Source organism: Mycteria americana, chromosome 17, assembly GCF_035582795.1.
Source record: "Mycteria americana isolate JAX WOST 10 ecotype Jacksonville Zoo and Gardens chromosome 17, USCA_MyAme_1.0, whole genome shotgun sequence".
Lineage (NCBI taxonomy): Eukaryota > Metazoa > Chordata > Aves > Ciconiiformes > Ciconiidae > Mycteria > Mycteria americana.
In genome coordinates this window covers 2871076-2888798 of record NC_134381.1, presented here as the reverse complement: position 1 = coordinate 2888798, position 17723 = coordinate 2871076, and the positions used below count along the sequence as shown (strand labels likewise).

General features: G+C 41.1%; 1 protein-coding gene across 2 annotated transcripts in view; it reads right to left on the bottom strand.

Moving 5' to 3' along the window:
• The window catches only part of PNPLA7 (patatin like domain 7, lysophospholipase), a 125165-nt gene that overhangs the window by 79247 nt on the left and 28195 nt on the right, over window positions 1–17723 (bottom strand). For both annotated transcript variants that reach the window (XM_075519829.1, XM_075519830.1), the window contains exons 16-18: window positions 16996–17201; window positions 11690–11821; window positions 10320–10443 (exon numbers count right to left, since the gene is read on the bottom strand). In XM_075519829.1, coding sequence (XP_075375944.1) covers window positions 10320–10443; window positions 11690–11821; window positions 16996–17201 — 462 coding nt within the window. The remainder of the gene's footprint in view (window positions 1–10319; window positions 10444–11689; window positions 11822–16995; window positions 17202–17723) is intronic.

Here is a 17723-nt window from a genome sequence, read left to right as displayed (position 1 = left end):
TTTGTAAATAGTACAAGACTTGGAGATCTAGCTTGAACTTTAATATTAATAAAATCCACCTGTGATCAGAAGATCAACCCCATAAGATTATTCCCTTGGTCATAAAAAAGAAATTTAACATTTTGATCACCCACCATGGCTGCAGCAAACACAAAGACACCTCCATAATAACATTAATAAACAAATGTTTCAAGAATTAGTATTATTATCTTCCAAGTCTTATTCAACCTGACCGGGGGGAGCATATATTTGTATTTATAATTACCCAAGGCTCTCTTGTGAGCTCTTTCCCAGACTACCATTACCATTTACCCATGCCAGCGTGAACACAGCTACAACATTTGCTCCAGTGCAAGAAAGAATCAGTGGACTCTTTCCCACTTCTTTTCAAATTCAAGTCAACGTGATATATTTTGCTTAAGGCAATAGTGCATCTCTGGTTCTTCTCCCATAACATCCATTCCTTCTCCTTAATAACAAGCCTCTAAACAAGTTCTGCCTCACTGCCCATTTCTGGTCTTCTCTTTCAATTTTTAATTCACCCATATGCCATCCTTGCTCTTCCTCTCTCTCAAACAATCCTCCCGTTTCCCTGGAGTTCACTGAAGGCTTGAGCCCATCCCCTCTGCTGCTCTGTCGGGACCGGCTATTCTTCTCTTTGCCATCTTACCTAGTGTTGTTCGCTTTTCCCCCATGTTGTAAACTCAGCAAACCTACATTACAGGGCTATTTCCACTTGGAAAGCCGTCTCTCTTTGAAATCCAAGTGCTATGCCTTATTTTAGTGGTCACGCCAAAATGCTAAATGTTCCGTTCATTGCTTACCTGTCTCCGAGGTCTACCCCTTGGCTCCTCGTTTACAGCAAGCATCAATGTCTCCTCTCTACCACCATCACACCCTCAAGAATCTGTCCATCCATCATTGCCCTTACTTCCATTTCCTCCAAGAGCTGCATGAAGCAATGCCTTGAATGCTATTAATAATTTGCAACAAGGATCAAGTAGCAATTTAGAGCAATTTATACTCTGTGGTTCTTGTAATTGATCACGAATATTATCACAGGTGATGGTCCCTCCTGCACTGTTGCAGTTCTGTTGTTCCTAACATTAACAAAAAAAACCAAACAACAAACCAAACCCCAACTATAAATAGACCTATGCTCTTTTTACTGTTTCAGTTATTATGACAGCTAGGTTTCTCATATTTTCTCCTAGTTCAGTATTAAATAGTGACAAAAGCACGTACGATGCATCCATCACATACAATCCACATGATTCACAACCCTAGCTTACACGCTCTTTACAAAGAAAAAGTCGTATTGTAAATCTTTTAAAAGGAGGGAGAAAAGCAATTTATATTCTCATGACCTCTTTTGACTTCATTTTCAACAGTCGTCCCTGACAGTTCTTCTTACAGCTTTCCAAATTACACAGTTGGAAAGTGAAAACTAGCAAGTGTCGTCTTCTGCAAGTTGGTCTAATTACTCCAAATTCCTTTTTGAGCTACATCCAACAAATCACTTTGAATATTTGCTTCAGTGTGTGCATAGCCCCAGTGCAATAAACAAAGCTATTCTCACGCTTAGCCGTACGCATCTCTGAGACTTCATGGAGGACTTGACCAAAACTGGGGCTGTTTTATGTGAGTCTATTTGCTGTCAAGAAAACATTGCCTCTCCATACAAATTCAGTCTCCCTTTAACAAATTATTGGGCGACTTTTCTAATAGTCAGCAAACAGTAAAATGCAAATAATTTTGCAATACAGTTTCTTGTGCAGATTATTTCTTTCCAAGTGAGTTTTCAAGTCTGCCAAGTGCAATAGTACATAGGTCCAGTCTGAATTAGTGACAAGTCAACAGGATCGTGTTCATAGTCACAGGTCCACTCTCCCTGACTTTCAACCACTGGCACATTTATACACTCTTGTGGCTCTTCCTCTGCATTCCCTCCCACCCACGTTTATTTTCATAATGTACTGCTTTCAGTTTCTCTTCCTTCATAGCTACTATTCCACCCTGGATTTTTTTTCTTCTCTCATACATCATATTTCCCTCTCTCATATCAATCTTCTCCTTGCTACCAGCTTACAAAAAGCAGTAATCCTTCCACATCAAGGGTGCCCTGCGTTTCGACCCTTGCACTGCCACCCCCTGGACACGATACAGCGAGAGGGAGCAGCAGCCACAGAAAGGAGAGCACCAGTTATAACGAGACCCTGGGAAGCAGGTTAGGACTCCAAAGATTATTAAGTGATGTAGCTTAAACCCTGCATTTCCAAATCCTCATTCATTAAAGCCACAATCACCACCGCCAATTAGCTTGGTATTTCTAGGCTCAAGTTTTCACATTCCCACAAGACACTTTGGCAAGACCCAGCAGCCAAGAAACACACACCCTCTTACAAAAGAGTGCCAGGGAGATCGGTCAGGACACAGCCAGCCGTGCTTCAATGAAAGCAGCATCACGTCCAACAAAAAGTGAGAACTCTGATAACAGTCAAAATAGCAAAAAGGCATTTTCTTGTCTTCAACGCAGGCATAGTTTCCAGTGGCAACCAGCGGAGGGGACACAGACCACCCTGAGCAGGGGTGCAGCAACTCAGACAGAAGCTTCCCGGCAAAACTGCGGTGCTGCTGCCGGTGCACGCACCCTGCGCAGAGACCCCGGCTCCCCACTGAAGAGACAAACGGCTCGGAGGTCTGTCTGCCAAAACTGCCTCCTCGCTCTCTCCTTACGCAATATCCACTCTGAACTGTGCCAGGCACTATGCAAAACCAACAGCTCACCCAAAGGCACGGGGGAAGGACCATCACAAGACAGCAGGAAACACAGGGGACAGGGATGAAATACACTGTGCAAGGAAGTGTAGATGCACCCATGGAGGCATAAGAAGAAGAAATATCAACACTGACATCTGCTGATAGTTTAGGAGGCTCCAGGAAAGGGATAGGCAACAAGTCAGATGCACAGGTACCAGGTAGCACACCCGTATCTCAACAGCCAACACAAGCACCGGAACAGCGCAGGCGCAACACACGCACGCGTGGATATTCACAGCAGTGTTTTTGCTAGACAAGGATAGGAGACGATGCTGCTACAACTGAAGACAGCAATATAACATAATCAATGTTGCATGAAGGGCAACCAAACACTACACGGTACAATTTTTTTTTCTGGTTTAAACAAGCTGCTCTCAGACCCCTCTTCAGCTCATTTGCACCTGAAGCAGCAGAGGATGCTAGTCTCAAAGGTGTTTCCTCCAGCCATCGGTTTGGAAGGATCTGAAACACTAACTTGTTTGTATCAGAAAAGGACAAAGGAGGAGACACTGCTGGAAGAAGTGAATGAGTGGGAAGAGCAACCAGACAATCTATTTGTGGGAGCAGTGCCAGTGGATGAATGCAGTACACCATGTACTCTTGAAAGTTGTTCTAACAACCACCGTGTGCCAAGTTAACCCCGTGACTGAGGACATCCAGACTTCTGCTGTGCAGAAAGAAGAATCCAAACCTCCCTCTCTCATTTTTTAATGTATATATATTTAAAAAAAAAGACTTACATACATATACACACACTCATACACGTACGTCTTACTTTGTATATCTAGATGTGTAAGTGTATATATAAAATATATATAAAAATTAAGTAAGACTGAACTTGCTACCTTTTGTAATTAAGGCAGTGGGAGTCATGCTACAGGTTCTCCCAAAAGGACTGAGCCTGCATTTTGTAGCAGTGCAGTGACAGTCCTGTTGCAGCAGTGAATGTCATTAAGGGACAGAAAAGAGAAAGATTATAGCTGGGGAAGGGAAGTGATAACAGTCCTACCTAGTGTATTTAAGTTTCACTCCTTATCTACATGTGGCTATGGAAAAGATGGGAAGTTGCATGCACGTTTTGCTCCCCTAATCCAACATTACAGTCAAACCAACACCAGAAACCATACCAAAAGATCTCTGAAGCACACACACAAAACACCCAACAAATCCATCAAATTTATCCAGATTATTTGAAGAGTATCTGCAAGTGCAACGCCACTTACAGGCATGCAGCATGCTCCTCTTACAGTGAAATTATACCTGAATTTCAACAATGGAAGAAGAGATAACAGAACATGATGACCTGCACCAATACTTTCCAATAAGGGAGAAATCCAATTGCCTTTGACTCAGCTTCACACCACAAGAATACCAAACCTGGCTGGAACCTTAGCAGTATCCTTTCCCCATCCTTCACTGCTGGCTCTTCCCCCATAAATACTTTCTGTCGCCGCTGCTGGACTCTGCTTCCCACTACTCACTGGCCTCCAAGCATTTTCATGATGAAGAGGATCACACCTCTCTCTTACTCAGGGACTCTTACTTAATGATGCTTGTCGAAAAGTTCTAATCAAGAAAAAAAAAAACAAACAACTTTTTTGCCAACGACTTGTGCATTTTGCCAAGGTTAAAGGGGATGCAGTATTAACTCCTGCCGTTCACAAGCCAGCCTAGTTCAATGCAGCATTTTGCAAAATGGAAGGGAGAAAGGAGCAGAAGGCAAGGGCAGTGCAAGACTGTCCTGAAGGCAGATCAGAAGTTGTATCGAGAGTTAGCTGATAGCTGGACGCTAGCAATGATATCATCACAAGGGAGTTCAGCTGGAAGCAGGAGGGAGACCCAAAATAGCTTAAGGAATGACAGTTTGATGTATTAAATCACCTATCTGAAACCCAGCAGGTCACAACTTCTATCACTACTTGTCAAAGATGCTAATAGTCTCTAAAAAGAATTTGGCTAAGGAGATAAAGCTCTCTGCAGTTTTATCTGTGGCAGCTACAAAGCCAAATGACTTACCCACCTAACATTAGTGCCAGATAATTTAACGTTGGATCCTGTCAAAACTGTGCCTGTGGTTTTCCCAACCAGTGACGAGACCATTAAACTGTACCACAACAATTTTTGGTTATGAATGGTCTCTTACCTTCATCAGCTGTTAGAACTTCAGGCAAATAAAGATAAAAGATAAATTGTTGTGGATAAAAGAATAAATTGTTGTAGAGAAAAAGAGTCAGAAAAATAGACAGTACTCAGCAGCTCGCACCGTAAGTGAAGATGCTCGTAGGAATCCGAGGTTCAGATGGCTCAGATGAGTGACTTCAATTCAGCCAAGAACACCCTCAAGACGAGTTTGGAAATCAGGACGTCGAGCTTCTAATTTCAGTCTGACACTAATTCAGCTGTGCAAATGTGAACTCATTTCTCAGAGCTTCCTCTGTCTCACTTCACTGCTGGTAAATACTGGGGTTTTTGTTGTTGTGTGGTTTCTGTTTTGGTTTGGGTGGGGTTTTTTTTAAATACAATTTCACACCTAAGATGCTGCTAGGCAAATAATAATTTTTAGTAATGTATTACCAAGACAGACGGTGGAAGAGATAGAAAGAGAACACCTCCTTTCAGAACCACGTCTTCCAGCTCAGTTCTTGGACCTCATCCGCCTCCAGTTTCCACAGATGGGCTGTGCACAGAGAGTGCCTGAGGCGCCACTAACCTGAATTAACCCGAAATCTGGTTTTTTTAGTGACTTAAAGCTTTAGAAACAGAAGAATTCACAATCTGAAAAAATGACAGGCAACTAATCAGCAAAAAACATCCACACATTTAAAAATGACAAAGTAAACCAGCCTGAACAGAGTAGAACAAGAGTTTTAGCGTGGTTGTCAAGGGTACAATGATATTCAGCTGGCTTTGGTAGTGTCAAAAGACAGCGGCGTACGATAACATTAATACTGATAAAGAACAAAAGCCTGACAAGTGTAATCCTGATACTGGTGTGTTTCCTTTGAGGATTACTCAGCAATTAAAGATTTCTAAAGTTACCATTACATTTCAAAAGGACAATGCTCCAAATCCCTAAGGAAGCCATAAGCCATTTACAGATTCTTCTTCATTTTCAACTTTTTAGAGAGAAAAAAGCCATGCACATTTAACTGTATTAATGAGATGAACAGCTTAACATCTAAAAACACTTAAAAGAGCAAATTATTTCTAGAATGTAACTCATGATTTCTTCCACAGCAGAACTGGTATGCTGCAGCACCGGCAGATGAGGATTCTTTTTCTGCAATTTATCACTCGTGCTGCCCTGCATTAAAAGAAAGTGTTAGTGCACAAATGCCTTTCTGCACTTGTTTTGCTATTTTGCTACCCAAAACCAACTGGATATAATCATGCTAATAAGAAGGGGCATTCCGGTTGTTAAAAAGAAGCAGAAAGGATCTTGAATTAACCAAAGCATTGCTTCAACTTTCCCGCTCAGTAGGGCATTTTTGAAAGCGGACTGGTTTGCTGGTAAGACACGGCAGACAACAGTTTTATGAGGCAGGTGGCTACCAATAAGCCTAGCTATAAACTACGTAAGAGCCCAGCTTTTAAAATTACTTTAAGTTCAACAGCTGTCACTGAGGCCCCTAAGAACTGCCTGGCATTTAGTCATCTTACCAACACTGCAGCCATTCTTCAGGAACTCAATTAAGACAAAGTGTTGACTTGCATAAAAAGCTAATTGCATAGAAGGTTCTATCGTGTCCACATATTTGAAGGGATCAGGCAGTATACAAATAACTTTTATTCAGCAGGAGATTATTCTGCAAGATAGCTCTGTTGGGTTTTTTTCCCCTTCTCCTCACCCACTAGTGTCCTTCCAACAATGCAAAAACCAAAGAACATCCATCTCAACAGACGCTTGGAGTTGTAACCCTGTAACCCATCTTGACAACCTATTTTGCAGGTTGTATTAAAAAAAAAAAAAAGTACTGAATAACTGCCCCAGTCTCATCAGCAGTGCTAGGGACAACACTAAATGTCAAAGCCTGGGCCAATTTGCCTGGTATTGATAGGCATAACAAATAAACGAATGAAAAGGAATCCTTTCTCAGACAACAATGTGTTAATGAGATCAAGATAACAAGAGTAAAAACTACAATTTGCAGCAGTTAACCAAGATCAGAACTAAAGAAACTACATCAAGAAAAAAAAAAAAGAGAAACTAATACAAGCATTTTAAAAAAATAACTTAGTGAAGAGAAGCCCTTTCACTCTATCAACACACAGTGGGCTTTTCTGATTTCCTCTGGGGTCACCTGGGCATGGTAGAAGTGACACTAGAACAGTTAGCTTGCATTTTACCCTTTAGCTCACATAACGGTTTAATAAAATTAACATTTCAACAATTCAAGTGAATCTGTAGCAAACAGCACCAACAAATTAAAAGATTCCCCCCCAAAATGGGTCAAATTATAGTCTCTAGACAACAGGACTTCTGTCAACTGTATTTCAAATGGGAGGGATTTATCTAACATTCTTCATTGCCCTTTAAAAACTACCTGGGAGGCCTGCAATCAAGTTTTGACTTGATTTGACCAGATACAGCAACTGGAGTTGCCCATCGATAGGGTCAGCAGCAGCAAGCAGCTGGCAGTGCCCCTCCAAAAAGGCTCTGGGGGAGTAGGGATCATTTTCCCCTGACATAACTATCCTTGTCAGCTCTTCAGCTAACTACACAGGGAAGGAAAACTTTAGTTTCTAATCCGTTCTTCTCCCACAAATTGACAGACCTCAGAAACAGATGCCATTGAGTCAGTATAAGGAACAAAACAGTTCGAGCCACAAGTTTAGCCTTGGGAGCACACGCACATGCTTGAAAATTAACATCTTGTCTGAAAACCTTCATTTTTTGGTGCTTTTCTTTTGAAAGCGGAAATGGCAGATACTCATCTCTTACGCATACGACACACAGCATTTTAAAGTTCTGAGACAAAGGCAATAAACAAAAATACATCAACTACAAGACTCTGTATTTAGTTAGTGCCCACAGTTCAGAATGACATGGGGGGGTCTTGGAGGGGTTTCAAGGAGGAACATACCATCAGTTGACCAAAATACCAATTACCAATACCAACTACTAATTTCATTCCCTGCAAGCACCTAGAACCCTCCAATTACTTCACTTTTAGGGAAAAAAACCCAACCCTACAGCAGGCTTTTAAAGGTTTATGACAGATCCTGCAGAAGGGGATAAACAAATCTTTTTAAAAGGAAAAATGTCATTCTACTAATGCCCTCTGCAAAGAACGGCTACATTAATCTTGGCAATCTTTACAAATCCTCCCCCATGTTTTCGAAAGACAGCCAGAGCATCGAGATTCGTTCAACAAATGGCAGCATGAGTCAGTGGGCCTGGGAGCTGTGGGTAGGAAGGAGTAGATGACGTCCACAGAGTCACAAAAGTCTTCAAATTATTCATGTCATAACATGGATCCAGAAGAGTGACTTATGGTTTAGGCATAAACTATATAGGTATTTCTGTATCTGTGCCTAGGGACTCACCAGCAAACATGGCACTGTTACAGCAAACACATCCCAGTCCATCCACCGAATCAATCTCTCTCTCCGCACCAGATAAACGGTTGAGCTAGCATGAAACTTTATGCCAAAACCAGCACTAGTGCTCGTACAGGAGGTAGAGTTTAGACCATACGCTCCATTGTCACTCAAAACTGCTTTCACAAAGTGGAAGAACAGCTCTGTTGTTTTAACCTGGGAGCTCTGCAAAACTCCAGAAGCTTGACAGTGAAGCTGCAGATCACCGCTGGTGAAAGAAAGCAGGGAAACGAGCAGGAAAATGCTTGTACGTGTCAAAACTGACAAACCCTTATTCACACACTAAAAGGCCTCATACCAGCATTAGTCACAAAAGATCTCAGCTTTTGTTCCTGTCAAACCATGTCATTTTACCTTTAATGAGGTATCCCAAAGAGGTAGCCCAAAAAAGAAAAAACAGTGAAATAAACTTTGTGAGTGTGCCTAGCACACTCAAGAGTAGACCTGCTTCTCCAAATACAGTCCCAAGCCAACAGAACTCCTCAGCCAGAAGTAGCACTGATCTTGGGAAGATATCCTTAAATACTGTCCACATATAACTCAACAAATACAGTGCAGTCACCAGTCCAGACCACTTTTGTCTTCTGCTGGGAGTATGACCAGAATTGCCTCTTGTACTCCATTGCAGTCACTTCTGAATGATATACAATTTATTTTAAAGTTACTAGGCAAGTGAAAATGATCTGTGAACACACACTGAAAAGGTTCAGAGACTTCACCCTCCTTACAAGAAAACTTTTTACTTCTCTCAAGGAAAACTACTCAGATGTTAGGGCAGTTCCCAGTCTCTCAGAGTACACGAGACCTCTGCCACAAACACTTTACAATACAGATACTGGTCTGTGGCCCAGCTGCCATCAGACAGCCAGGTCTCACATGCTGAGGGCGTACTCCTGCCCCAGCTACAGAGAGAGTCCTCCATTATAGACATGGCCAGTGATCAAGGGAAAGAAGCAAGGTAGCAGAGGAGAACCTCTTATACCCGTGGGTAACACTCAACTGCTGGATCAAGCCACTTTCAAAAATACCACCTTTGGCAATCAGCACAATCTTGAATCGGCTCTCTAGAGGAAACCAGCCTTTTACTCCTCCTTCCTCAATCTGTATAAACAAGAATTTCTTCCCATACTACTAATAGTAACTCTCATGTTTGCTTTATTCAGAGGTACGGTAATTGTGGCTATAAACAGATACGCATTAAATGTTCAGTTTTCAGCTCAGAAAGCAGAACAGGGCCTGAACAACAACCTCAGAACTTCAGAAACCTTCTAATTTTAAATACAAAACTCAAACAAGCCATGCGTATTTTCTGATACAGGACTCCCATTTCAGTTCAACTAGGTCTGAGAAACAAAAAATGAACACAGGAGAGAAATTAAACATGGATAAATACTACAATTTTGAAATCAAAAGTTGCTTTAATACCTTTTAATAACTGCACATTCCCTGACCAACCTGATGCAGCTTTGAAGTTAGCTCTGCTAACTTGGAGGGCGTTGGACTAGACACTTCCAGGGACCCCAGCCACACTCAATCTTCCTATGATACTAAATTTATTCAAATCACTACTTAGTGCACATTCCTGCAGTTCTTCCTGAACTATTCTAACAGGCTGCTCTCCTCTCAATGTGAAAGGGAAGTAACTCATATCACAAAAGAGCACTGTGCGGGGCTTTTTGGTTTGGTTGTGACTTTTTTTTATCTTTCTTTTTAAACCAAGTCTAGTAATCCCACTCATGTATTATTATAAAGTTTCCAGGTAGAAGGGATTTTCCATCTTTTCAACTTGTGAAAGCCCTTAACTAAGATTAACAATTGATCAGAGCAAGATTTTGTTTTAGTGTGGAGACAATACCAATTTCTCAGCCAAACAATTCATTTTTGAAACTGGCTCTTACCACTCCAATTAAGTCTCCTCGTCCATATTCACCCGTCAGGTGCTTTTTTCCATCATCCATCCGTATGACTGAGCGAAGTCGACCATTCAACACAATGTATGTGCAGTCTGATTTGTCACCCTGCCTGCAGAAAGAATAATCAAGAACGAGGATTAGTGAAGCATCTTTGCTCAGCAAATGCATCTAGAGTCTTTTAGTAAAGTTGATCGTCTTTCCCTACCTGGCTTAGAGGACATAGGAAAGTGTTTAACCAACAGTTAAACATAACAAGCAAACAAGAAACTGAACAGGCATCTGTTAAAAGATGACTTGGAAATATATGGTTAATATTTAAATGTACAGGCTTTGCACAGCTGGTTAATGTTAGGTCTGGAAGCAGATGACCAGGACGCAAGTGGTCTCTAGGGGAGACACCAGGCTCGCTACTGGTTACAGCAGGAGCTTGCTGTCATTGCAAGGTCAATGTGGATGCAGAGAGAAATTCTGCAGCTCAAAGAGGAAAAACCCCCGAGTGGCTCAGGATTTGGATTCCTTTTGGTGCGCACATGCTAGTCTATCAGGAAGCTTTTGCTATATCAAGTTTGCATGATTAAGAGCGCTGCAAGATTTCCAGCATAAGGTAGTACACAGAAGAAATGCCATACTTCTGGTAGTGGAGTTAAAACTAATGCAAGGAATTCCAAAAGATTTTAACAAGATATTGACAGCTATGACTGCTTTGATGCACAAAGTAATCCAAAACTTCCATTAGCATTAGTGCTACAGGTATAGTTATAAAAATTAAAATTACACCTATATAGAACACATACTAAATTAGACCTTTATTCTCCCACCACTGCAGCAACCATATAATGGCTCAAATGTATCCTTGTATCAAAATCCATAAAACTAAGTCTTCCCAAGGATAACTTTTGCCCCTTAAACCTGAAGTGCAGTGCCTATTTTCAATTTACTATTGAATAAGCCTAACTGAATTACCTTTGAGTTTTGTTGTTTATTTTAGAAAGGCTGAAAAACTCTGAGCAATAGATGTTCATGCCCTTAACAATGCAGAAACTACCACCAGAACATACAACTGTCTATGTCTTAATAGATTACGTCACTTTAAAAGCTCGCCAAGACAACAAAAAGGATGAGGAATAGTACGAAATAATTTTAATAACGCCTGGAGACAAGACGCTGAAGCAGTGTTGACGGATACTGCAAAAATAAAATAATCTCAAAATAGGCAAGCAGATAAACCTGATGGAGTAGTTGATAAGTTTAGTCCAATGAGTTTCTTACCCTATATATCACCAAGGGAGCACAGCTCCTTAACTATGAAAACTTAAATATTCAACAGGCAACATACAATTCTGTCCACATCTCACCTGTAAACAGCTCGTCCAGCCTCAACCTCCATCCAATCCAGGGCAAAGTCAATTTGCCTAACAAACGGGGACATTCTCTGCACAACAGTGTGGGCCACACCAAGAACTACGCTTGGCTGCTCCCGCATTATCCTAGAAGGAAAAAAAAAAAAGTGTTATTCAAGTACTTCCCCAAAATAGGAATAGGTACACAGGTACGACATCCCAGCGCAGCTGTTGCCAATGCAACTGGGCAGTTATATAGGCACTAATTCAGAAGTTAGTACATACCTGTGTACACACTCCACTATCGCCACACCACACTACATCAGCGATCATTTGACTAAGTATGGGGCTGGCCAGCCTGCCAACCTAGCCCAAATTAAACATCACTCAAAGCTGACACTGTCCTAGTAGCAACCAAAGTTGACAGCATGCTAGTAGGATGCCAGCTAGTCCTGCTGCCTGGCCCAGTTCCCTTCTTAAAGCGAGCAGTGGGATGGATGGGAGCCATGCTAGCTCTTGTTTATGAGCCACCTTCCAAACCTCCCCTTCACCCAGGTCTCTTATAACTCAGGAAAATGTCCAGAAGATTATCCCTTCCTGCCTTTCTGCACCTCTCAGACTCACATGTGCACGTGCTCAGTTTCCCCTAGATTTTATTGCAGGTCAGAACCTTATTATATGTGAAATCCGATGCTCTTAAAAAGAAGAGACCTGCAAAAGTTCCCTTCTCCCCGTTGCAAAGACCATGAAGACCTCAAACATCTCCTAATAAAGCTTCTGATCTTCATGCTGAATCTTTTCAGTGATGCTTAAAGTCTTTAGTAGTAAAGATACCATGTAATTCAATACTTTTCCCAAACTGAAAAACTTTGAGAATGTTCTGCCAGTGATAACTGCAAACTTGACGCTGACTGCGAGGCCTGAGGGAAATCGCTCTCACAGACATCTGATAACTGCCTCATAAATGTCTTATTTCTCATTCATTTTAGCCTAAAGATCACTGCATCCTGTTACCTTGTGAGTAAGCACTCAAATTCTTACTGAAGCGCTACTCCACAGGAGTGAACTGATCACACACATCTCTAGATGGTGTACCTGTTAGGACATCTTATCTTTTCTGTTCCTGAGCAGCATCAAGAGCAATTGATGGCAGACTACTAAAAAATAGTTACTTCACAAGAGGCAGCACAATTCAGAAAGAAGCAGGTAAGTGTATGCAGACCCGGTACGTGAAGTGCATGCAGACAGAGATGAGGCAGCTACGTTAAAGCCACACATGGGCAGAAACAAAGAAGAGAAAATGATAAATACTTAGTATATTTTCTGCATCAATGTTCCCTTTACAATGAACACACCAGACTGCCATAAGACAATCTACTTAGGAGACCCTGTGTATGTGGGAACTCTCGCTAAGCACAAATCACGTGAGCTTCGTATCTAACCTCGCACCCTAAAAAACAGGGAGGAGAAGAGAAAGGCATGGAAGGAGCATTGTCAGTCTTTGTTCCCTAACTAAAATATGGCTCCTTGTGGACCACTGTAACCTGACAGAAATGAGAGAAAGCCCGAGCAGAGATGCATAATCCTAGCACGTGGTAACAGAAGCAAACTCACCGGGAGCCTGGATGAAGCACAGAAACTGCCCTAAAGTTTCTAAAACATCAGATCTCTCATTCATTAATCCTATAGCTGCAGCAAGAGACCCAGAGCTAACAGTGGCTATGGGTCAAGTGCAGCACACAGAGCACTGCCAGGAGCTCTCATATTTATCTACTCTTCTTACCCAATGCCTCAAATTACTACTTTTCGCAATAATTAAGCTTATAATTTCTTCAGCTGAAATCCCTGAATTTGAAACAGAAGAGATTCGTAGGCGGATATCCCTATTCCATATTGAGCTCATCGCACTCATACCCCAACAATCATATGTGCTAGTAGGTAAATTAAGCTGAACACCCTCTCTTGCATTTAGCACTGTTTAAAATCCAGCCCTCAAAACAGGATCACAAAAAAGCAGGACAGCTTTCCTCTCCTGCCCCTCGTCTCTTCCCCTGAGGTTTCCATGCCCCCCCCCCTTCTCCGACCCAAGATGCCTACAGACCACCCTGGTTTTGATAAGCTATTTTTGCACGTGAAAACAACATGCTGTCTTACAGAAACTTTTCCACACTAAGGTAACTTGGAGCAAAGGAGAAAGGAACTGCAAAAGGCACCCCAGGATAAGCACTAATAAACAGACAACCCTAATCCCTCACCACACGCAAAACACCCAGCCCTATCCCCCTTCTCAGCTGATCTAAAAGTTAAATAACCCCCCCGAAAACTCCTGAATGGTTTAGCTCATTGTTTTTACTCTACTTGCTTATTTAGCCCTCAAAGTCTCCTCCCACACAGGCTGTCTGCTGTGATCAATAAAAGCCATTTACTCCTTTTCCTCCCTCAAGATATGTATCTTAATACTTAATGCATTCAAAATGTAAACTACTAACAGGCTGCTTTTATTTCCATCTGGAGCTCTCTGTTACTTCACCGAGTGCTATACAGCTTCTACAAGAGTATTAGCGTGGAAGGTAAAAGCCCACCCTTATGCACAAGAAGAAGAAAGCACATTTTTTTTCTCCCCATTATCAGCCAGGTTTCCTTCCTTTCACCTGGGCATTTTCATCTTTGCTCTTCTGCTTTGCACATGCCTGACACTGGGAAAATTAAAAGCCAAAGCTCTGTACTACAGAAACCTGTTCCTGAAGGGATCCTCAGGATTCTTTATTAGAAAGCTCACCAAATACAGTGATGAAAAGCCTAAACTAGTGTCTGTGAAAGCCTGGGACTTACGCAGATATTCTTGTGGATGTGGATGCAATTTGATATTCAGGCTGGCTGGCAATACAAAATAAAAATCAAAGCATTCTTGCTAATCTGGCAAGCTCACACCATTAACACTCTAAACTGTGAAATTTACTGAAGCAGAAAATGTGACAGAGTCCTTAGTACTGCAGAACCTGAACATATTCCCTCAAGAGAGTCTGGTGACAACTTGATTACACTGTTCGTCAGGAGACACCAACAGTTGCAGCGTAGGCACTGCACACTCAGTACATCAGTTCAGCAAAATAGCAAAGCATTTAAGGTACATACTATATAATTAGCTTGTGTCACCCCTATACTTAAACTCTACCTTTACAGATAGTTATTTAGTCATGTTAGTACCACGTAAAAGGCTCCTGCCCCAAAGTTTCAGTGAAAAGGATTTAACCTGTTGTCCAACATCCAACATGCAATTCTAAACCCTGCGCTACTTCCATTGCTGTGCTCTTTGCCTAATGGCAACTATTGACCGTGTTCTTTCTGCTTCGACCTCTCATTAATTATTGAGAAAAGACATATACAGTGTTCCAGGGCAGCTCAAAGAAAAAGAGTAATATATTTGACAAGAAAGGAAGAAAGGAATTTTGGAGAATAATGGAGGTTCTTGTCAAATTTCTTCCGGTCAGTAGCATAAGAGCCAAAAAAGAAAAATTAAAAAAAAAAAAAAAAAAGTCATTCCTGTGAGACTCAAAGAAGGAGAAAGCCTAACATTGTAGGACTATGAGCACAGAATTGGGCACAAAAAGTGGAAAATAAAATGTCTTTCTAATTTTATCAGTAAGTTTTTCTTTTCTCATAGGGTTCAAAGCAAAAATGAACAAACCTGAAGAAATCTCATACTTTTCAAAGACTTTCTACAATGACACTTTTAAATATGGGAACAGGAGTTAGAAGCGATATAAAACTTGGGTTTCAGGAGAAATTGTGAAGATGGAACACTGGAAGATCACAGAGATCATAAAATGCAGAGAACTGGAAACAGACTTTTCAAAAGAGAAAAAGATTTGCAAAGGTTCCAAAAATGATGAAGAGGTGATACAGTGCTGGGTTTGGGATCCCTGACTGGTAAGGAGTTAATGGAAGCAAAATGGTAAGTTGGAATAAACAAGAGACAACCCGATTCTAGAGAGAGAAGAGAAAACTCAGGAAAATGAGCTCAAGCAAATGAGTCAATCCAGGACTGAATATCAAAACTGAAAAAGAGGAGGAAAAGGTAGAATGTGACTGGTTGGCTGAGACAACAAAATGAAATTTAAAGTAAGAAAACAAGTGAGAAAACAACAGTAGAAAAAGAAAAAGCAGGAGTTAATAAGAAATAGATCAGATAGCGGATGGAATGGCTCAAGTGGGGACCATCTATCAGAAATTAGGTCAAAGAGTTGACATCCACCGCACAGACCTGGAAAAACACACCTAATCAACCAAGCACACTGCTGAGAACAGCGTGTTCAGGTTTACAGCATACAGCCTTTTGCCTGAGGTGAAAAAACAAAATCACAGAATATGAGGCTGTGGTAGAGTTGATTACAAATACAAACAATGAGAATTATTTAGAAAGTAAGTATGCAAAAATATACAACATAATAGTGGCCTGGAAAACACAACCTCAGAAAGTCCTACACATAACACAGGACTGATGGCACATTCAAGCAGAAGTTGAAAAAGGAGATTAGAAAAGGAACTAGAGGTATTTGACACAAATTATGTGTGTGAACTAATAGTAAGCCTTAACAATAGGATCATGGAGTAAATCAAGAGCATTAATCATTAATTTTGGGCAACGAGGCTAACCACAGTCATCATATCAGGTTTGGGTGTGTGTTTTTTAATTAAGAAATACCTATAACCCACTTTAAGCATTAAGTCACAAGTCATGTACTACTTCCAAGGTCCAGAAAGGAACCTGTCTCGCACAGGGGCATTATTCTTTGGCCTATTCTATTAGTAAGCATTGAGAATCTACAGTTACACCAAGACCAATCATTCATAACACATCCAACAGCCTGGGCTGTGTTTGGAAACAGAACTGGGTGGTTCTCCAGCAAAAAAAAAAAAAAAAGAATCTAAGAGAAAGGGCCTGGCAAAGAAGCACCCAGCAAAGCACAGGCTCTGGCCAGACTTTCTTATTTGGATTATGAAGTATATGAGTCTTGGGTCATAAATCACACCCCATTGGGTTAAGTGCTCTATAAACCAGGAACAAAAGAGATACCACCATTAAACATTACCATGTTCCCTGCATTACCTCTTGCTGGAGATAAAGCCATCTGATAGATGGGTCAGAGCTCATCTGGGTGCTTAAAACTCTCACGTAAGCTATCTGGTTTGCTACAGGATGCGTTGTAGCAGTACTACACCACACATACATCCACTACTCCCATTTGTTCAACAGGGCCATAAAAAATTTAAAAAAAAAAAAAAAAAAAATCAATATATGTTTTCATGGCAGAACTCACTCATAGAAATGGGACTTGGAAATAGACAGGAAGCTGCAGTCTCGATTGGCCTTGATGGTGAAAATCAGTGGTTCCCCAGTCAGGACAGCGAGCTGGCCTACAAGTTCTCCTGGATGGGTAATGAACAGACAGGTGTCCTCCTCCGAGTCTATCTTCCGTTGGTACACATGAAGCATCCCCGAGACCACAAAGCAAACATTAACATCCTGGAGAAAATGGAAAAAGAGCTCAATAAAATCTCCAAAGATTTTAAAAGCAATTATCACAGTGACAGTACTATCATGACCGATCTGTTTTCCAGAAAGCTCCCTATAGCTTTTGAACAATTAGGTGATAAAATAAGACACAATAGTGAATTATTAAAAGCAGGTTATGAATATTTAAAACTAAGCAGCCACAATATTGAAAAATGTGTTTCTCTTTGTATGGTTATGAAAAATGAAGGCTGCATCTGTAAGAGCTCAAGAAATAACAACAGAATTGAGAATGGAGATAACAGGGTCATCACAGCAGCATGATGAGGGACATCGCAGTTCAGCAGAGCAGAATACAGCAGCACTGTAACTGGAGCTGCCCCTCGTCTGCTTTGCATAAGCTTGTCTATTTACACAGTATTATTATAAATGAATCTCGTTATATCCTAAATACATTTTGGGTTTTTTCCCCCCATACAATAGAAATCCAGTGTTATTTGTTTATAGCACTTTACTGCAACTGAGTGACATCAC